Source organism: Harmonia axyridis, chromosome 2, assembly GCF_914767665.1.
Source record: "Harmonia axyridis chromosome 2, icHarAxyr1.1, whole genome shotgun sequence".
NCBI lineage: Eukaryota > Metazoa > Arthropoda > Insecta > Coleoptera > Coccinellidae > Harmonia > Harmonia axyridis.
This window is the reverse complement of record NC_059502.1, coordinates 36,741,524-36,765,352: the sequence shown is the minus strand read 5'-3', so window position 1 is coordinate 36,765,352 and position 23,829 is coordinate 36,741,524. Positions and strand designations below refer to the sequence as shown.

Below are 23,829 nucleotides of genomic sequence, written 5' to 3'. Positions count from 1 at the left end.
ATTACATCCACTGAACCAGTTTGGGAGCTGTATACACCCATCACAACTGTGTTGATATTTCTTTACTTTGTCTATGGCTATCACTTCCCAACTTGAACGTGTTGCAATTAGTACCCCTCAGTATTTATTCATCTATATACAATAATGAGCTAATACATTGTAATCGTGTAATTTAATATAATTCAATGGATCCTCTTGTAGCCAGGTTTCTGTTAGACAAATAATATCTATCTTATTTTCTTCTAATTTTAAGTTTAGGTGGTCTTCTTTATTTTGCAATGATATTATATTGAAGTTTAACAATGAAAAGTTTATTGCTGATTTGTAAGTTTTTTTTTGTTATCGAAATCTATAGAAGCCTTACCAATGTAAAGCCAAGGCTTTTTTTTTGGCCACTGGTGCCACAATCCGCAACAACAATTCGTCTGTAGTTCCAGAATGAGATGTGGATTTTGATTTACCGCGAGAACTCCTGTTCTTCAGTTCTCTTTTCCATTTGATATTGATGCTCTGCCATCGAATTGATAGTCTTTTTCAGTTTCTGTTTTTCAATCTCAAGTTTTTGACAGCCTTTGATCTTGCCACTTTCATTCACGGATTCTTCTAAATTTTCAGCTATATATTCCAAATCATGTGCTGCATTCAAAGCACCATTTGTTTTGGCACTATTCTGCACTTTTTTAGTATTTATATATTCGAGGAGCTCAACATTTCTCCATTCATTTAGCCCATTCATCAACTGCTCTTTCGACATCGCCATGTTTATCCAATATATTCAAAACTTATTCATCGAAAATATTCACATAAGTAGAATATTTTATTTTATCAATGTAACTGAAAATAGTTCTAATGCTTGAACATTATTCCTCAGAAAATTCTGATGTCAATGAATATTTGTTATACATAATATATTAAAAAAGACCAGAAGAAGAACTCAAATTTTAAATCCTTACCTGGCAAACACAACGTGTTCTGCAATCCAAATCGAAAGTTTCTCCATGTTCGTATGTTTTGTTGTAGACGATACAAGCAACTCCGGTTGTCACTGAAAAAAAAAATATAGTGAATAGGGATCACGCTATTCTTGCTGATATTATGCTCAATTTTTAGTTAAAATTTAATATATGCGCAAGTTGATCGATTCAGGAAGAAATATTAAAAAAGAAATATACCTAAATAATAGGTAATCAATTCTGTAATGAGCATTGGAACCTGCTAAATACAATATGTCGTGCAAATACGTAGGTGTTCATTTTCTTCAGAGTATACGTTTTTGTTTTCATATAATTGGAGTTTCTCACTTGAAATATTGTCAATACAATATTCGCCGTATTCTATATCTGTACCAGTTTTTTTGGTGAAAATGTAATGGGCTTAAATGTAGACCATAGTTGATCAATCATTTCAATTCGTAAGGATTAAATATCTTGTGTGGATAGGAATAATGGATGAAGAGATAAATCACAGCCTAAATGGGACCATCTAGAGCAAAAATGACATGAATAAGATCCCCCTCTCGAAATCGTCTCGAACTTCCAAACCTTCGATTTTCCTCGTGGTTGTTGATTATACGGCGTATTGCCGATTATTTTGATATTCAAGTATCATTTCTCTGTGGGATATTTTCTTTGATCAGAGATAGACTGATCGCTCTGATCAGTCTATCTCTGATCAAAGAAAATATCCCACAGAGAAATGATACTTGAATATCAAAATAATCGGCAATACGCCGTATAATCAACAACCACGAGGAAAATCGAAGGTTTGGAAGTTCGAGACGATTTCGAGAGGGGGATCTTATTCATGTCATTTCTGTCATAACATATTCCATCGCGATATATAATTTCCAATATCTTGAAAAAATTTGCAGCTTTCCCAATGGTTATTTCATTGCTTCACCTAGACATAATATTATGATTGCTTCATTTTCTCAACTTTTCTCCCAATTCCAAAATGGAATTTGAAAGGTTGATCCATCAATTCTACTTCTTTTTAGTTTGTTTTTTACACTTGTATTAAGGGTATACTATACTGAGTATTTAGAGAACAATATTTTCACTGTAGGTCTCTTCAAAATTTAGAATGGGATTCAGAAAGGAGAGACAAGTAAACCCTTAACTACTGACACTGATACAACAAACACTGACACAGAGTTCGACGGACTTCTTTTTCGAAAGTCTTTTGTCTCAATAAAGAATGAGAAGAACAGTTACGAAATCTTTATTCTTTAAAAATAAAATTGCGGAAATAAGAAAAAAAGAAAAATAATAATAAGTTTTATAACAACTGTATGGAGGTGATAAAATTGAAATATTTATAACTTGTTTTGAAATTCAATTCTCCTTTTTACCAGGGATGAATAAAACATGAACTGAAAATTGCGAAATAAAACTGAAAAATTTGTCGAGCCCTGAAAATAGGCTCAGACTGGCTGCAACACACTAAGCAAAGTTTTCGTGAGCATTGAAGGTAAATCGGTTTTCTGCAAGTCACACAAGTATATATGGTCTTTCTCCTCAATTTTGAGGAATATATGTGGCAATGTTTTCTAGTAGGAAGGTTCCATCCGGAGTTTAAAGCTGAGGTTCAGAAGTGACTTGAAGAATGCACCGAATCAACTCTTTCAATACACGAGGTGAAAACAGATTTGTTTCTAACGACAATATAAATACTCCTCAATCAACCTAAATGCCAGTTTTTTAACAAAATCAAATCTTGTCATTGGCTTTCCATGATGTGCGGCATACAAGATATATGAGTTCTCACTAGAGATGTCCAGAAGTTCGAAGAATCATAGGCCATCGACAGGTGCGTCGGCTACAGCAATACTCCGCACATTTCTCGGCAAAGGAATCTACACCACCTTTTATTGAATTATAAAATCCTATAATTTCCGGTTTTTTCTTTTCCAAATCCATACATGTAGAGTGGTGCATTGTGCAGGGCCGTCGCTAGCCAAATTGCCGCCCTAGGCAAATACCCAATTTGCCGCCCTAACAGTCAACTCTGCAGAATGCAAAAAAATTATTTTGGGTTATCGGGGTCTTCTACCGAAATATGAAAAAGTTGAAGGCGACAGTTTGTAAAATTTTAATTATAATAACATAGAAAAAATATAAACAGAACCAACAAGTTCAAACTTGTACAAAAAATGAAAATCATTTTAGGATTGGTGAGGAACAATAATAGGAATACATAATATGAATGACTAGAAAAAAATATCTTTCCGGAAAAAATATTCAACGAATTATTCAAAAATTAACTTTTCGATCATTTGAATAAATGATCGAAAAGTTAATTAATTAAATGTCAAAATTGGCATTTAAGGATTGGTAAAAACGAATAATATACATGACGAGTATAAATAAACAAATGTAAAGATAGAAATACATAATATAAATGACTAGAAGAAAAATATAAGTACAATATACATATAATGAGATAAGTTGATTAGTGATACAAATCTAGAAATATTACTCAGAAAATTCAAAGAACTCTTTAGAAATTAACTTTTCGAGCTTTCATTTTTGCAAATTTGCTCACAAGTTCTTTGATATCTAATGATTCTGCCATTTCAGATTCAATGGATAGATAAGCTACATTATTTCAAATTCGAATGCGCCCACCCCCAAAACTAATTAATTTGATAAAAAATCATGTGTGAAATTCTTTGAAATTAAAAAAAAAGTATTCAACACTTTCTTCTTGGAATTCGGATTTCTGCAAAAAATTGAAAATGCCGCCCTCCAATATTTGCCGCCCCGGCAAAATGCCAATTAGGCAGCCTCCAGAGCGGGCCCTGATTCAGTAGGTATTTAATTAAGAAAAAGTTCTTCAAGGGGCAATTGAAAGTTCCGGGCGAGGGAAGTATGAGAACGTTTTAGAAAAATATTATCTTGAAATTTTTGTTTTCTCTTTCGGCACCTTACATTTTGAACATGTGAATTTTTGTTCATAAAGTAGAATATCGTAACTGAATCTAAGCGCCCCAATTTTTCTCCAGGGGGCGCCTGGACAGTTTTGGGGCGCACTACTACCACCCCGGAAACGTACCTGAAAGAAACACGGATCATATTTCTTTGGGAACATTATACCTATTTTGAAATAAATGAATATGATTTTTTCTATTAAGTCTATCTCATCATCCGACGCTTCGAACGTAGGTACTTCCCAGTGCCGAAAAATGATAATAATAAGGAAATGATGAAAATAAAAAATTATAGAACTTACCTTCAGTAATCTACTTTGAAATCCTTAAATCCAAAGGCAAATCGAAAAATTCAGAATATAACCTCACTTTGCACATACAGTACGATCAAAAAAATATTGTTATACAATATAATACCTATATAATGGAACGTGGTATAGAATAAAATAAACTTCTCAGATATGTATTTCTTAGGAAGGATGAGATGGAAATGATGAAATGGAAACGTTTCTCGTATATTTTGCATTCATCTGGGAATAGGCATTCTGGTTGAAGAATTGTAGAGAAAAATATCCTCGCTACCCTAATAAAGCAATAAAATTGAGCATCGTAGCAAAGAGAAGCCCGACACGCCTGATTAGTACATGTGTTTTTTAGCATCAATATCTCGTAAACAGTAAACAGCTGTGAGAGGGTTTACACGACATCTGGATATTTATGAGTTGTTGTGTATAATGCGGCACCTCTGATAGTTTAAAATGTTGATTAAATTGTCTGTATATTTTCGTGTTGTTTCTAACCGATTTAAATCTCATTTCTTACTTTGAATTTCTACACATATGATTTTTGTTGATCAAGATTGAAATGCCGCCCCAGAATTTTGCCGCCCTAGGCGGTCGCCTCCCCTGCCTACCCCCTAGCGACGGCCCTGGCATTGTGGATACTAGATTGACTGCTCATTTTCTTTTTTTTTTGTACACTTCGTATGAATTCGTCTTCATCAGGTTCTACATCACTATTTTCAATTTCCATATTCTCTTACCTTACCATTTAATCAGAGTCTCTTCAAAATTTTTGTCTGTGGGTTTCACTTAATTCGACGTACTAGCCATATTGAGTTTGGTAACGCTAACCCCGACACGGACTTCCACAGACTCCTCTCACGATATAACTCCTACAAGGTCGATTGGAAATAATCGAAATTTTAATACGTTGACACTCGCCTGAAGTCAGAAAGTGGTGGGAGTTATGACGATTTCTGCGCTTCGAAGAGTCTGTGAGAGTCCTGTCAGTAGTCAAGCCAAGGGTTGCAGATGACATTCAAAAATTTCTAAGTTTGTGTTGAAAAGCTAAAATATTACTTTCGTGACAAGAGATTGTAAAAATATGAGTGATCTATTCGTTAGGTTAGGTGGTTAGGTGGCGTTGAATTTATAATAAAGCAATCGAATCGTTATGAAATCTGAATTGTCAACTTTATACCCTGTTATATTGTCAACAATTCAATGAAATATTGAATAAACCTTCGAAATGAAAGACACCTGAATATATACCCTGATTTTTCTAAAATGTTCCACTTAGATATGATAATATGATTGCTTCAGTTTATGAGTCAATTTTTCTCCATATTGCAAGTTGGGGCTTTGAAATGTACAATTACATTTCTGCCTCTTTTCAGTTTGTTTATTACACCTATACTGAGTATTTAGAGGAAAAAAGTCACGGAAAATCTTTTCATATATCTTATCGAATGATTGTGTAAATTTAATATTTGTTGGAAATGAACATTTTTATGCACTTTCTTCATTTTAGTATGGTTTGAAGTATTTGTATTATGATTCAATAGAATAAATGTTACATTCCTTTAGGTGTGAATTTCGAATGGAATGATAGCCAGAAAAATATACATATTATTCTTTTTGAATCGACTTATAACAATAACAATAAAAATATTTTCATTGGCAAGACATGAAATGACAAATTTTTTTTCGAAGTAGAAATTGAGAGAAAATGTGCTGATAATTGTGTATTGTACCTATTGAATGAATTAAAAACAGGAAACATCGAGAGACTAACAAGCGGAACTCTTTTTTTCAATTTTTCACCATAGTATATACAGGGTGATTCACCGGGATGACCTATTAGACGTTTATGGAAAACTAATCCTAATTTCGAGCTGAAAATTTCCATATTGGGGATTGAGACAATGATCTGTCACCCTAAAATATTTTCAGATCTCTACAACTTCCGGTTATACCTGAAACACACTACTACTTCCTTATTTCAAATGGCACACCCAGTATATTATTGCATCATTAGATAGCTTTTTTTGATAACAATTTCAGCAATATGCCATACCTTGGATGAAAACTCAACAGTTCATGAGTTATTGGGCTTCTTATAAAAAAAATGGTGGCGATGAGGACTTACATTTTTTTGAATATTTCAGCAGAAAAAGCCTTGTTCGAAAAAACTTTTTTCTTTTTCGATTCTGCAAATACGTAGTATTATGAGACTGTTAGAGGTTTGAACTAAAAATGTACAGGGTTTTCATAAGAAGATCATGAACTTGGACAACTCAAATTCATCAAAACTCTAAATTTTCAAATCAGAACCTATATTTTTTATTATTTCAGTCGATTCTATGTATAAAAATAGTGGGGGTTACTTAAGAAAATGAATACTTTGAGAAGTATCGACGAAAAACTTAAAGTGATGAAAAACTGCTATTTATAACTGTTTTAATAACTGTCTTTGACACAGAAAGAAACTTTAATTCGATGTTTGGATAACTAAATTTTACATTTCATGAATTTTAATTAATTTTGCGTTGGGATTGTTGGGAAATCCATAAACCAATACAATTTTCAATTACGAATAATTCATTACAATTCTTGATATATCAAATTTAGTTATGGGAACATCGAATTTTAGTTTCCTCCTGTGTTTTTCGAAGTCACAGATTACTCCACACAGTTATAAATAGCGATTTTCCTCATTTAAAGTTTTTCCTCGATAACTCTTGAAGTATTCATTTTAGGTGAAACGTTTGCTTTAGTAACCCCCACTATTTTTGTACGTAGAATCGACTGAAATAATAAAAAATATAGGTTCTAATTTGAAAATTTTGAGTTTTGATGAATTTGAGTTGTCCAAGTTCATGATCTTCTTATGAACACCCTGTACATTTTTGGTCCAAACCTCTGACAGTCTTATAATACTACGTATTTGCAGAATCACAAATGATAAAGGTTTTTTCGAACAAAACTTTTTCTGCTGAAATATTTCCAAAAAGGGAGTCCTCATCGCCACCATTTTTTTTATAAGAATTCCAATAACTCATGAACCGTTGAGTTTTCACCCAAGGTGTGGCATATTGCTGAAATTGCCATAAAAAAATCTATCTAATGATAAAATAATATACTGGGTGTGCCATTTGAAATAAGGAAGTGGTAGTCTGTTCCCGGTATAACCGGAAGTTGTAGAGATCTGAAAATATTTTAGGGAGAAAGATCATTGTCTCAAAACCCAATATGGAAATTCTCATCCCAAAATTATGATTAGTTTTCCATGAAAGTCTAATAGGCCATCCCGGTGAATCACCCAGTATAGTTTACTGTATCATAGAATACCATTTGAATGATGATTTTTATTTGGGCAATTGGTTAGCAGAATTTTGTGCCGTATTGAATAAACACGTTTCAAAATCAAGAATTATTCATATGAGCTTGTAATCAAGAGTATTAACTATAATCTATCAGATATTGATTATACCACTTGTTCTCTTCTCTAATTTTCAAATAATTTAAAGATATATAGATGGCACCTAACCCGAAAAATATAATAAATATACATATAATTCTCTTTATAGTAGGATATTGAATACTAGTCTCATAATGAATTGGTGAAATCAATCGCTCCGATCGTAGTCATGAAAGTTATGGTTCATAATATCTAGCAAAAGATATTCAGGCAGATCACATGCATCAGCTTTTATATCTTCGGACAACGATAGCTGGATATTTTTTATTTTTTTTATTTGGGACTATTTACGAGTTTTGATATTTTCCACTATACAATGCGGAGCCTATAGTAAAACAGAGAAGACCTTAATAGTTTGAATTCAACAGATAAAGAACAGAAGATTATTGCAAAAACAATTCGAAATTTTGATTTCTCTTCAGTTTCAAATCGATGGAAATAAAATTTTACACCCATTTGTATAACAGCAGGGAGTATGGAGTTCTAAACAAAATTTCCTTACCAGAACCAGACAAAAATTTCAGAAAGGTGTAAAAACACAATATATCCGAAATACTTAATATACTCCTTTATACGTATGTATTATATGAAACATACGAGTATTATGCATAAAGGAGGAAGAATGATTATCAAGTTAGTGTTATTGTGAGTTTTATTCGAATCCTCTGATGAAAAACCTGAAAAGATATATTCTTACCGCTCTTCTGGGACTCTGGGAGATTACGTATGTGATCAGTGTCTTTATCATAGTCGAAAACTTCCACGAGTTTGCTACCTTTAATCCTCATCCTATTTTCTACCGAATCAAATTTTCCGAGATCGTGTTCTGTAATTGGCAGTTTGCCTTCATTACCCGCAGCTGCAACTGAGGTAAAGTAGTTTCCCCTAATTTGGAGAAACCAACCGTTTTCGCATTATCCGATTGAATCCATTCCAGAAATCAATAATCAATTGAATGCCTCTTCTTCTTAGACGTAATCAAGCCGAATACGGCCAACTCCAGCGAAGCGGAAGGAGGGAGGCAGAAGGTATTCGAGAACGAGACGAAATGAATGAAATTTGCGTCTGTGCCTTGTCCTGAGGGAATCGGCCTCAACACACATGGCTCCCACGCTGTTCTCTACTCCTTGCTTAATATTTAATCAGGCTGTAAATGCACGGCAGTCAAGCCTCGTTCTTAGAAACACATCGGAATGAGATTTCTGAAGGGCGATATTGGATTTTCTAGACAACCTGCTACCGGTTTCGAGGAGGCTGACGAACGACCGAAGAAAAAGGAATTCGCTGAGCAACATAAAGTACGCTCTTCATTAATCTTTGTTTGGATCACTGAGCATTAGAAGGATTAGTGGAGAAGGTGCTTACATCGTTTCAGCAGTATGATTCAAGTGAGGTATCGTTGTATTTCTTTTCGAGTCATTTGTGGGGTGAACTTCCTAATAGGGTTATATACTGACTTCGAACTACCTGTCGAACTTCAATTTTCATCTCATTCAATTCACTTCAGTTACACACTTCGTCAATATCTGAATGATTGATAATATGAAAATTGAATGAAGCACTGAAGTGAATTTGTGTTCTAAATTCAACCTGTGTTAGGTAGATTTATTGCACCCAACTGCTGAAAAACAGAAGAGGTCTCACAAGCTCAAGAGGCTGGAACAACACCCAAACAGTTATTTCATGGACGTTAAATGTCCAGGGTGCTATGCTATATCTATCTAATATTTTTTCTCATGCCCAGTCAGCTGTAGCATGCAAGAGTTGTTCAACCATTCTCTGCACATGCACTGATGGTAAAACAAGGCTTACTGAAGGTTGCAGTTTCAGGAGGAAGCCCCATTAACATGTACAAGTAATACCTTCGTATACATTGATTGATTGATTGATTGATACTATGCGTGTGTTTTATCTAAAGAAATTAATTTATATGTTAATTCAACGTACGTATTCGTTGCACGGGCTTGGTGCAATACCATCCAAGTCCGTTTTGCCAAAAATTTAATATTCGCCGTCAAAGGTTCATACTCCTTTTATTTTGGATGAAAGTATAAGTTTTTCATATGCACGCGTATTGAAACGATAAACGGAAATCGACCTCAAAGCTTCATCACCCTTTTATTCTGGCTGAAATTGTAGTTTTTTTTGTAACTATAAGCTTTGAGGCCGATTATCTAAACCTCCTGCAAAATGGACTTCAATAAAAATTAAAATGAAATTGCTTGAAGACCAACTTTTTTTGATTTTTTTTTGATCCGTGAAAATTCAACAAAACATAGCTTAATAGTATATTATTCAACGAGCGGTAATGTAGGTCATAACTCACGCAGATGAAGTTTGCAGCACGAGCCGCAGGCGAGTGGTGTAATTCATCAAGTGAGTTATAACTATTACCGTAAGTTGAATACTATACTTAATTTACGACAACTATATCAATAAATACTAAGAAACAAATACAGACTTAGATATAGACAGAAGGAACGAAAAGTGAACATTTGTATTCGATCCCGAGTATAAGAGAGATGGAAACTTACTGTCGCCAATCACAATCGAACTAGCTTCGGCTAACTCGAAACCAGTAGAGAGTACAGGGTGGGCAAATTTCGATGTTTTAGCACTACAACTTTTAAACCAGAGGAGATACACAAAATCTGATTCCCACTTCTCGGTCTTTTTTTCTGAGAAACTAACAAGGGTAGTATTCATTTTTGGCCACCTTCTTTTGTTTTCGAATTATAAGCGAAAATTGGAGAAATGGCGATATCGAAAAACATCTATATCTCCGCTAATACTGATGATAGAGCTCTGAAATTAAAACATTATACAGGCACTTTTTTACGTGGAATCCAGTGGCGTGCTCGTCTTTTCAAAAGGGTTTTTAATTACGAAGCTATGACCCAAAGTTATGTTTTTTCAAATGGGAACACTCGATTTCTGTGCTAAAGTTATAAAACAAACTTGTGTTTTTTTTAATGTTTACCATACAAATTTTCAAACAAATAAAATTGACTTCTCCCATTTTCATGAAAATATAACATGATATATAAGTTTCTTATTGTGTGTCGAATCCGGAGACCTTTATGGCTATCGAATATTTCAATTGGGACACCCGATACTCTGCCCTGTGATCAAAACACAACTGGAGCTATTTTTCTCCGTGTTATTATGTTATTAGAATTAATTTCTTCATCCCATCCAATTTAACTGATGGATGTCCTTGTTGCAACCTGAATTTGGATCTGACTTCCAACCTCCGGATACATATACCGCCTCGCCGTAACCTGGGAACGTGTTCGAATTGTTGGGGTTTACGCCGCCCATATGCAAATAAAATAAACTCGCGCGGATTCAATCCCTATATCCCTTCTCTCCCACAACTCCCTCCAAAGCTGACCAAATTAAATTTGGAGGCTTTTTACCTCGCCGATTACGCCGGAGTGCCGAATGCTTTTGGGACGAAATTAATGGTCAGATTCGGTGTTTGAACAAGTATGTAATTACAAACAATTGTGATGGTAAATGTCCGGATACATGGTAATCTGATGATTTTCGGTCGGCAAGGATGATTACGGAAAAACGAGAGTTGAATTTATAGTTATCTGATTAAGGATGGTTTGCGAGAGTGCTTCAGTATGATTGTGTTAGGTTAGGTTAGTCGGATAATTTGAAGTGTAATAATAATAATGATTGATGCGGGTAGCGGTTTGAAATCTTTTGGAGTTCACCTATCAGGAGACCTGCATCGACTCCTGCCCACCGCAGATTCCAGGTGCTTTCTGGCCCGGGAGCATATTCAGATCTAACGAAAGATTTTTCGATCTCTCAACAGTTTTTATAAAAAGAAATATCAATATCTTGGTTTATCCAAGGCGCTAAATGAGTGTATAAGGGAAGGTCAGTATCCTGATTGTTTGAAGATAGCTAAAACGTTGCTTGTTTTCAAAAAAGGAGATAAGGACGATGTTTCTAACTATCGGCCATTTTTTCTTGTACCAATATTATCAAAAATAGATAAATAATAGTTTCAAGTCTGTATATTAATATATTGAAAACTAGTCCGAAGCTCTAGCCTCTGAACTATCGAGGAAGTTGAATATTCTCCGCAATGAAGAACCACTAATCCCAGAATTGAGTGTTAATATGGCTTACGAACTATATGTATAATTCGCAAAGGCTAAGGAAAGTTTAAAATTGATGGAAAGAACATAAGGATTAAAGTCAGTGATCATTACGATTCACCTAACCTTTCCTCTTGCATCGTCGACATTTCGCGACTTCAGCTCGATTCAGGTATCTGAATCTTCCGACCAACCGAGCCCGGGATAAATAGATAAATAATAGTTTAACGTCTGTATATTAATATATTAAATTAAATTCACGGCATTCAGACAATTTTTCAATTCTGGAGAAAGTACCTCCCCGAGCGGGACTCGAACCTCCAAATTACTATGTCGCGAAATGTCGAATTACTATGTCGCGAAATGTCGACGATGCAAGTGGATAGGTTAGGTGAATCGTAATGATCACTGACGTCATTATTATGTTCTCTCTATCAATTTTCAACTTTCCTCGACCTTTGCGAATTATATATATAGTTCGTAAGCCATATCTATTAACACTCAATTCTGGGATTAGTGGTTCCTCATTGCGGAGAGTTTTCAACTTCTTCGATAGCTCAGAGGCTAGAGCATCGGACTAGTAATTCGAAGGTTGCGGGTTCGAGTCCCGCTCAGGGAGGTACTTTTTCCAGAATTGAAAAATTGTCTGACTGCCGTGAATTTAATTTATTATATCATCAAAAATTTTTGAAAAGTTACTTTGCAATCAAATTGTAAAATTTTTTGAAACCAATAATTTATTTTCGAAATATCAGTTCGATTTTAGAAAAAATAAAAGTACAGCCTCAGCCGTCCGGTCTTAGTTCCTTTGCAGTTTTTCTGTCGAACTCCTTCGACAGTGTCTCCCACGATAAACTCTTGTATAAATTGAATAAATATGCATTTGATGAGAATAGCAGAAATATGTTATTATCGTTTTAAGGCGATAGAAGGAGGTGGTGTCCTTGAATGGTATGTGCTCGGATGAAATATTGAAACGGACTGGCGTTCCACAAGGATCAGTTTAGGGGCCAATACTTTTTTAACTATATGTCAACGATTTTTCCGAGTATGTATCGCGGGAATGGTCGAGGGCCTTTGATTGATTCTCTGGTAATGAGCTTGCCATGAACGGGGTTAAAACTCAGTGTAGACTCTTCACTTTGAAAAAAATTGATTATGGGTATAATGATACAGTAAAATTTCTGGGAGTTACACATGACCAGAAACTTGGGTGTCGAGAGCATGTGGAGAACTTGGGTTCAAAGATAAGCAAGAATACTTATGCATTGAGATGTTTGTCATCCACTGTATCTCTGAAGGTGTTAAGAACTATATACTTTGCTTTGATTGCATCCTACTTAAGATACTGTATCCTTGCTTGGGGAGGAGGTTCGCGGGTAATATAGACCCCGAGGTTAAATAGTTCCGAAACTTGAATGATTCATCTGACTTTTCGAATCTAATATAAAAAATATCCCCTGACCCCGAAACAAACGCCACAATGCCCTTAGACACCTTTGGAAAAACATTTTCGTATTATAATGTTTTTCGACGCCTATCCTCCCATTTCGTCTGTGAAACTTTCGAATAAAAGTTTCATCGAGAAGGAATACATTTATTTGGAATCCGCTCCGGGTGAAGTTGAAATTGAATTCGAAGTTTGGGGCTGTTTTCTGCCTGACAGTTCGGAGGGAGAGAGATTTCGTTAGTTTTCCTGCTATTTTACCCCTATTTGCGTGTCTTTGTTAACGGTTTTTTTGTCTACGAACAAGGAAGTTTTCGCTGAAGAGAAATGATGTGACTTTCGAAACTTTAACATTACGATGGAGTGTGGAAATTGACCGAAATTTTGGGGGAACTATTCGAGTGAATAAATTTTCACTTTTCGACTAGATAGTTTGAAATCTAAAAGTTGTTATTTCATAGAAATGTTTTTTTAGGTAGACGATCATTCAAGTGAGCAGGATATTATTTGAAATTTAATCAAGTAGCAATATTTCGATAATAATATGTCCTTGTTTTCTATATGGGCTGTGAACAATTGTATGCTTGCTTGATTTGTGGATTAAGGAAAATACAATAATGATTTTTACTTGTTTAATATGTTAAGCGAGAGAACACAAACACTGAATTGAACTATAATTCTTATAATAGTAATAAGTAATGAATACTGAATACTTATTGAATAATGATCGATAACTTATGAATTGATACTAAGTGAATATTGAATTATTGTTGTAATACTTAAATGAATACTGAATTATGGAAGCACTCTCTAGAGGTGAGAGCCTGGTGCGAGTAATCATAGAGTTAAATCACAGAGGAATTCTTCTTCTTCCTCTGTAAGCCTGGTTTTTCAGAGATGTTTTGTAGTTGAGGAAAAGTTGAATAATATATCATACAGATATATTATTGTGAAGGATTAGACACAGAGTTGTCAAATTATTTGATATATATTGAATATCCTTCATCAAGAAGACTCATTAAACTTTTATAATCTTTCTCTTCATGTCATATTTGCCTTTAATTTTCAGAACATGGCGGATTGTTTATAATTTGCTTAGTTATGATTACGAAGTTTTCTCTACCAACACTCAATTTACAAGGTAGGTAATTGATTTCAATTCTAACATCCAGCAATAATTTAAATCAGGCTGAAGCACACTAGATCGGTGGCCATTTGTTTACGAACAATAATAATTTATTTGAACATTCTTCTCCTTTAAGATTATGTGAATGAAGCTAATAATAATGATATAGGTAATTAGTGAAAAAACTATCTTGAAGGAGGCACAAGAATCAACAACCTTCTTAAAAGTTCCTTTAACAACTACTCAGGAAGTTATAGCAACTGAGCTGACTTTTGGCGAAATGATCGATAAAGGTATTTCCAATATATCTGTTTATGCATTTGAAGAATTAAGATTTCATAATGAAGTTGTCTTCAATCTATTCACTTCAAGCATTTGTGTTTAAAATTAAATAACAAGTCACCCAATCATTTTAAATGATGTTATAGTTTGTGAATAGGTATAATCATAATAATATTTGTGAATAAGTATTCACCAGACCTGGCCCCTAGCGACTTTTTTCTATTCTCTGACCTCAGAAGAATGCTCGCTGGAAAAAATTTAGCGCCAAAGAACTGAGGCCTATTTTGAAGTGGAAGACAAATCGTACTACAAAAATGGTATCGAAAAGTTGGAAGATCACTATAATCGCTGTATCGCCCTTGAAGGCAACTATGTTGAATAATGAAATCGAATTTTGCCACAAAAATGTTACTATGGTAGACCGAGGACTTTTCAATTGGCCTATTGCAACACGAAATTTGGTGACAAAGCATTGGAATAGCCACTTAAATTTTGAGAATAACTGGATTTCTCCAAATTGTGATGCAACCTAGTTGAGAGGACCACTTCTGACCATCTGTTTATCTGAATTAGTCGATCCACCGGACATAAGGAGTCATTGGATCAGCATTCATCTACTTGAGCATAGCTGTTGATAGGTTTTGCCCTCTATGCAACCCTCCAAAACCCCCTGCTACTTCACTTCTGTAACTGTGTCTGAAGGTTCACTGGACCATATTGGTCTACGCACAGTTTTCATCTTTAAACAAGTTGGAAGGAATGGGAATTATAGGGATATGTTACAAACTAATGAAGACCTCTCTCATGAACATGAAACATCGCACTGTGGTCAGAAAACGCAATAAGTAACACAAGCAATGTTAATATAGGATTACATCAAAGATCGGATTTGGAACCTCTTTTGTATTTAATGTACGTTCATAGACTAAAATATCTGGGACTGCAATGCAGATATTTTATGTTTGCCGATGATACTGCACTGGTGTTTTCCGCACCCAATTCGAATAAATGCGAAAAAACTATAAACTTTGAACTAGATAAGTATTTTAAATAGCCGTGCTATAATTATGCGTCATTGTGGAGAAGACTGTTTATATGTTAGTGAAACAAACAAAAAATACACAGCATGAATTATTTATGAACCAAATAAAACTAAAAGAAGTGAAAGAGTACTAAAACTTAGGTCTGCACATTACTGATAATTCAACTTGGAACAGACATGTTGCAGATATAATTGATTAACTTTCACCTATGATTGGTGTAATAAGGATATGTGGGAATCAACTGAATGGATGCACAAGAAAATTACTGTATCATAGTTTTATAGAACCACATCTTTCGTATCTTATTCCTTGCTGGGGTATAGCTACTAACTATGTACTTAAAAAACTTCAAAGACTCTAAAATAAAGCAGTCAAAATAATATATCAACTAGACTACCTCACACCGACAAAACAGGTTTATAAAGAAACCAAAATATTGAACATTGCGAAAAGTTAACGCTTCTCGAAAAAACCAAATTAATTCATAAAATAAAGAAAAACTATTGAAAAACAAGCACCGTTCTAGTCCAAAATGATAGCCATAATAATTATGAAAAAAGAAGAAAATAGTACCTAAAAAATGACTTTGCCAGAACGACTTTAGCCTTGAAATCTCCCATTACTTGTAGCATTACCTCATATAATCGAATACCGATACATATTCTAAATGCCACTTCGATAAATCAAATGTGTCATAATCTAAAACTATACCTTCTGTGATATAGTCTTTTCTTGTCTGTGATATTTTTGGTGATAAAAGAATGTGAATTAATTTACAAGTTAGTTAAGTTATTTTTGTACTATTATTATTGTTATATTCGTGAGTTGAGTTAATATTGATTTGCTATAGGCTTTTTTTGAGGTTTCGTTGATTGATAAGCGTAAAATCATATTTCAACAAAATGGGTGTTCTGCATTTTCTAGGCTAAACCTTCGTATCATGCCCAGTGAAAAGTCATATCCAACAACTTTGGATAAAAGAACCTCTTAGGTTCACGTCTAATTTGGAATCACACTGTGCATGCTAGGTGGACAGATGTTATAAGCAAGGAAAATATTTTTGCACAAATAACTGATAGATTTCATACTAAGCAGTGTCTAGCAATATATGACAGATTTGGAAGATTGATGCATGGAAGTGAAATATTAGCAAAAGATGTTTTAGAATATATAGTTTTTGAAAAACATTTATCTAATGAATATGGTAAATGGAGGATACATTCTAAAATTATACCGGATTGGTTACCACCAAAGGAACCTTGTAAAAATTCATATATCAAACCCAAAGAGCCAACTGTTGAAGAATTGACAGCAAAAGATAGTATTGGTGAAAAAGCTATTGTAGAAGAGTCGTCACCTCCAAAAATTGAAGGAAGAACTGAAAATGTAGCAACTGTGTAATATGAAACTTGAAGAGTCATAATAAATATTAAAGAGTTTAATTTACGTTTAATTTAAGTTATAAAGAATATTTGTTCAAATATAAATTTTTCCATGTACGTCTCTTCCATTATGGAGAATTTCAAGTTTTCTAATAGAAAGCAATGACTCCCTATAGAAAAATATTATTAGTTTCAATAAGTATGACTGCTAGGTTTATAATCGAAAGAATAACTATCCAATTCCCATGACAACGATTCAATATACCGGGTTTGTATAAGCTTCAAAACGTATGGTTTGTAGATGTATATATCAGATGAAATATCCAATTCGAGAGCTCCATAAGAACAAAAAAAATGTCTTTCGACGTCAGGCCTATATACCGAGTTTGTATAAGCTGTGAGAAGTGTGAGGTTTAGGTTTATATACAATCCAGAGCGTTGTCACATTTAGGGACTGGAGAAGTTGATCGAATATATCAATTATATACAGCGTATTACTGTCGATGTAAGCGCTCTCGCACTGGCCGAACCCTGGAGTTTTCTGTATATATTATGATGTTTCACCGATTTTTCACACCCGGCTAAAAATTTACCCCTAGCATCTCTCAACGTCCCTGATCTAGATTATATGTTTAAACGCTACCAGACCTGAAGGCAAGTCAGACAACATCACTTTTGGAATGAAAAGTCGGTAGAGTATATCGATTCGGGTCTTAGAACAACTATTTATTAAATGGCATTTCACTTCTACATTATGCTCAGTAACTTACATCTACATATTCCTTCGGCATCCCCATGGAGAAATTTACAAACTAACGATTTTCTTATATCACAAGGTTCATCGTCACTGCATGGCTCTCCTGCCTGCCTAGAACATTCTCCACAATCTTTGCAGTCTTCATTTGTAACCGGACAGGAGCACGGAAATGAACACCTTTCCTAAAATATGATTTGAAATGTAAAAATCAGAGTAAACTGTTAGAAATATCTTATGATGTAAAAAAGATATGTCAATTCCTACATTCACTTCATCTCGTAATATTTAACTGAACTGAATCGCCCTTGGAATATTTTTCTTAACATATCTGCTATAATGCAAGTCTTATGTTTTTCGAATCAATATTATACAGGGAACGTCAATGATTGTAGATATATTTTAGCAGTAGATATTGAAGGGTTTTTTGATTTTTTGCTTTCGATTTTTACCGATTCGGTCTGGATGAAAATATATAGCCGTTTTAAATTTTCATAATGGGCTATGCTATCCCTGAAAACCGACACACTGAAGTTCTTCCAATAAGCTATTATTATAAATATTATTTAAACCTTGAAAATAAGCTACTCTATTTGAAAAATTATCATAAACTCACTTTTGATACTCCGTTTGTTTAACGAAGTAGTATTTATAATATAATGAATGAGTTAATCCAATTTCGTTGGCGATGAATATTGAATAATCTTCTCTCGATTTTCTTTTTCATTATCGATAATAATGACGAATTGAGCTTGCAACCATCCATATAAGCTATAATATTCATCTTCATTCATTTTAAGATCATTGTTTATTTATTTTCGTACAAGAGTTACCATTTAACCTCATATTTTCTTATGAAATAAATAAATGATATTCATTTGTGATTCTGTGAACGTTAGAAGTTTGAACTTAAAATTTTCGAGTGTTGCCAAATTTGAAAACACAGAATACTCTAATGACGAAATATTTCGAAATCTATTGATAGGTACCTTAGGGCCAGTTGCACCATTTGCCTTAACATTGATTAAAAATGTAAACGTTGAATACTCTATGATTTCGCAAGAGAAATCAGAAATTAATCAATGTTTAAATTTTAATCAATGTTTAGGCAAATGGTGCAACTGGCCCTTAGATCCCATTTTTGTGAATCGCACAGATATTTTTTTTTAGGTCAAAGTACTAGAAAACGCCGCATTATACCTACTAGAAAAAATAAGGACTTATTTCATTTCTCAAAATGATCCAATATTCATTAATTACATTCAAGAGTTGGGTTATTCGAATTTTCATGAAATGTAATGGTCATATAAAGGAATTGGAAGATGTGGATGGAATTTTGTGTTTGAAGTTTTTTTTTAACATCCTATAAAACTATATTTCGAAAATAAATTTCTTCGATTGAACCATTTACGAGATATAGCCGAAAATTACATATTTTTATGGATTTTCAACGGCCTGTATTTTTTCAACCGAGCCGAATCAAATAAAATAGTAAGGGAAAAAAATGTTTCTTTCAGGAACCTTCGGTTGAAATATATGTAGAAGTCAAAGACTCACCCTGTATAATATTGGTGATCTTGACTTCAGTCATATCAAGAATTTCATATTTATGAAGAATAAAACAGAAAAGATGCTTCATTGATGAACCAGAATTGAAGGAATAAATGTGATATATACCATCATAGCCTTCTAAATTCGATGTTGGGTAGTTTCTATTGAAAAATTTCTTAAATTTTTGAATGAAGAAGTACCACACAAGTTTGGAAGAAATCTCGAATAATATTGAAAACCGGCAATGGAAAACTATAGTCAGTGAAGAAACAAGGTGTGAATTGGTCAACTCCGAAAATCTTAATATTTCGGAATTAAGAAACATTATTTTTGGGCTGAAGAATAAAGGAACGAGTGACGATTTTCTAAGTGTGAAACTGATTAAGAATTTGTTTTCTGTTATAGGGTATCCATTATTATACCTGATAAATACTTCACTGGAGGCAGGTGAAGTTCCAAACGAATTGAAGTTCAGTATAATGATTCCCATACCAAAAGTGTCAAAACCAACAATTCCCAAAGAATTTAGAACAATAAATCTACTGCCGGTCATTGATAAAATTACTGAAAAAATTGTTTATCTGCAGCTTAGTAAGAGAGCTTGAGAGAAACAACCTACTTTACATTGGTCAGTCTGGATTCAGGTATAAACATTCTTGTGAAACGGCCTTGCAGTACATCTGTGCAAGGTGGAGACATGAAATCAATAAGGAGAATATTGTTATAAGCGTCTTTGTAGATTTGAAAAGAGCGTTCGGGACAGTTGATCGAGGAATCATCATAAAGAAGTTGAGTTTATTTAATGTTAAGGTATTGGTTTTAAATTGGATTGAAGATTGTTTGAGTTTTAGATATAACAGAACAAAAATAGACAATAGGTGTTCAGAAAAAATTGAAAGTAGGTTAGGTGTACCACAGGGGAGCATTCTGGGTCCTCTGCTTTTTATAATTTATGTCAATGATTTAAATACAGTGTTGAAGAAGTCATTTGTTAATTTGTTTGCTGATGATACAGTTTTATGTATGGCACGAAGGAACTTTTTGGAGGTGACGGAAATAATTGATTCTGAAATGAACTTACTCTATGACTGGCTCTGTAAGAATACATTGAAACTGAATACTTTCAAAACAAAATGTATGGTTTTAGGTTCAAAATCAGATTGAAAAAAATTTTCTGAATCAAGTTTGAGAGTATATATTAAATATCTGGGTGTTGTATTGGAGTTTTTCTCTGCACATTGACTATATGTGCAGGAAATTAGGGAAGAAGAATTCATTTTTTGCTCGTATTTCTGCCTTTTTCTCGGAGTGGACCAGGAGACAGGTCTTCAATACAATCATTATGCCTCATTTTAATTATTGTTCTGCACTGATGATATCATGTACACAAGGAGATATAAGTAGACTTCAAGTTCAACAGAATAAATCCAAGAGAATAATTCTAAGATGTAGTAAGTTCACACCTGTAGTAGTCTTGCATAGTGAATTGAACTGGTTACCTGTGGAAAAAAATATCAAGAAGGCCAATCTAACCCTAATTTACAAGATAGAGCATGATCTTGTACTACGATATCTGAAAGATTTCTTAGAAAGAAGAGGAAATGTTTATGACTACAATATTAGGTCAGCAAAAAACTTATTCACAGAAGTCCTTGTTCTATGAGGGTGTTCCTTTGTATAATGGTCTTCCAGAGGAAATTAAGACGGTACCCTCTTTGGGTGCATTCTGCGGAAGATTGAATGGCCACTTCAGAGAAATGTGAATGATTATATTATTGTTATATAGAAATTTTTATCCATTAATCCTTAGTGTAATACAAAATCTATATATAAAGTCGAATTTTAAAATTTTTTCCATATAAATGTACCTATATTTTTTTAAATTTCACAGGGCTGCTAGATTCAAAAGCCTACATCTGATTGAAATTTTACTTAATCCGACCCTGATTCTCCAATTTTACTGATAGAATTAGCCCCCACTGGTCACGTTTTTTTCTAGCACGATAACAGCTCATAGCATCTCCTCTCTATTCCATCTCGATGGGTGACCCCAACATGATGGTGGAAAGCTGCAGCGTTGGAGCGCTGAGGCAACTCACTGCCCCGCTCAATATTACGGCTACTATCGTGTTAATCGTGCACAAGCGCCGATGGCACGCTGAGCCTTCCATTTCATCCTGCACAATGCGCATGCGCCGTCTCATCACTATGTACTCCTGCGTGCCTCCTCCCTGTGACTGCTCGCTTAAGGCTCTATGGCTGTTCGCGCTACGCTATATCGACCCCGGCGGGTTCAAAGGGGTCGTCGCGTTTTAACAGAGTCACTTCTCCACGATGGTGTGAGAAGGTGTGTCTTAGGCAGAGATCACTGGTTAGCCTAACTGACGAGTCCAGCGATCTCCAAACGAAACACCAAACCTCTGGGAGAGGGCGCATCTCGTAACTTGGCTCGAGAACAACTCGCCAAAGGGTAATACAATTCGAAAATAAAATATCATCTTACTCGTCAGAGTTTTTATGGCATTTCAAGGGATGTGGAAGTATACCTAGTACTGAAATAAACAATGTTTGTCATACCAGATAAACTTTTGAAATTCTTTACAGGGAATCATTTTTTTTTGTAGTGATCAATTCACAACCGGTACTTTAAATATCCAAGCTCATTTCTCTGGATGAAATGAAAAAACTGAGATTTTTTTTCAATCTCGTCAACATAAAAGAGTTCTTTCTCTTGGGAAGGTTACTTTTATTCATCATTCAAATGAATTGCCTGATACAAAATAAGTTTATTCAGTTTATTCCTCCGTTACTTGAATCGTACCGTAATCCTCTTGAATGAATACCTGAGGAGTGTTCTCATGCGAAATGAATTCCATTTCAAATAAACGCTCGTCTTTCAAACATGTTTTTCCTGTCATATATAAAACCGAAGACGTGGCCTATGCAATCCCCTGAATATACCACACGCGCTAGATCCCCATTCCAGAAATTTACGACTTGGAAGAAGAAAAACCTGCAACTCGCACGTGCCGCACTTACTGTTGAGAATGGAATAAAATAAGCTTTACGAAAATTCGACACGAGGAGGTATACGTGTATACATGGCAGTTCATTCCGAGACGTCAAAAAGGGGGAATCTGATGTACGAACAGCTACTTATCTAGGTGCTTAGACAGATTAGGTAAAGTGGTTTGTTGATAGATCGTCTTTGCATAGGATATAAACTTGAAGACTTCCGGCTTTTCGTATTGTGTATATTGTGTATTATTTGTTTGAGATTGTAAGGTTGAATGACAATTCTTGTACGAAATAAAATAAACAACGATATAATATAAATGCGATATAATAAATGAATGGATATGAATATCAGAGCTAATAATATGGGTGGTAGCGAGCTCAATTCGTTATAATTATCGAAAATGAAATAGAAAATCAAGAGAAGAATATCATATCTTTAGCGTCAACGAAATTGGGATGAGTCATTTATTTTATAATAAACACTACTCTGTTCAACAAATGGAATGTTAAACGTGAGTTTATGATGGTTTTTCTAATTTAGTAGCTTATATCCAAGGTATATCTAATGCTTAAGAAAACTTCAGTGTTACGGTTTTCAGGGGTGAATTAGCTCATTTTGAAAATTTAAAATGGCTATATCATTTTAACAGGGCCGAATCGGAAAAAATGGTAAATGTAAAAAGTGTTTCTTTTGACCTCAAGAATCTTCGGTTAAAATATATGTACAAGACAAAGACTCACCCTGTATTTGTATGTGTGAAAATTTTCGGCATAAAGTATTCATTATCAGTATAGAAGAAAATAATTATTTGGTTTTCTTTGATTTATCACAGTTGTTTTGCGCGCGAATGACCCTGTCAAAAATGTTTAGCCAAGTTGATATTTGGTATTATTACTCTTAAATAGCTACAGAATAACATATCCGAAGCACATTGATTTGCAGGCCGTCTAAGGGGTAGTTTACACTTGTGAATTTCTCAAAATTTTTGAGAATGACCCTATCAAAAATGTTTAGCCAAGTTTATATTTGGTATTATTACTCTCAAATAGCTACAGAATAATATATCCGAAGCACATTGATTTGCAGGCCGTCTAAGGGATAGTTTACACTTGTGAATTTTTCGAATTTTTTGAGAATGACCCTGTCAAAAATGTTTAGCCAAGTTGATATTTGGTATTATTACTCTTAAATAGCTACAGAATAACATATTCGAAGCACAATGATGTGCTTCGATGACATGTGATGACAAGTGTTTCACAACAATGAGCCAATAGCCCACAATGTCGCGGTGGGAGGACTGTCCACAATTCACTACCCCAGCATTTCACTACGGCCAGCAAATGAATGTGGTTCGTATATGTTATTCTGTAGCTATTGAAGATCAATTATGCCAAATATCAAATTGGCTAAACATTTT

General features: G+C 34.2%; 1 protein-coding gene across 2 annotated transcripts in view; it reads right to left on the bottom strand.

Annotated features, from left to right (window-relative positions):
* Nucleotides 1–23,829, bottom strand: part of LOC123673455 (CCN family member 2) — an 84,473-nt gene that overhangs the window by 30,969 nt on the left and 29,675 nt on the right. For both annotated transcript variants that reach the window (XM_045607941.1, XM_045607942.1), the window contains exons 3-4: nucleotides 17,859–18,027; nucleotides 954–1,045 (exon numbers count right to left, since the gene is read on the bottom strand). In XM_045607941.1, the coding sequence (XP_045463897.1) occupies nucleotides 954–1,045; nucleotides 17,859–18,027 (261 nt within the window). The remainder of the gene's footprint in view (nucleotides 1–953; nucleotides 1,046–17,858; nucleotides 18,028–23,829) is intronic.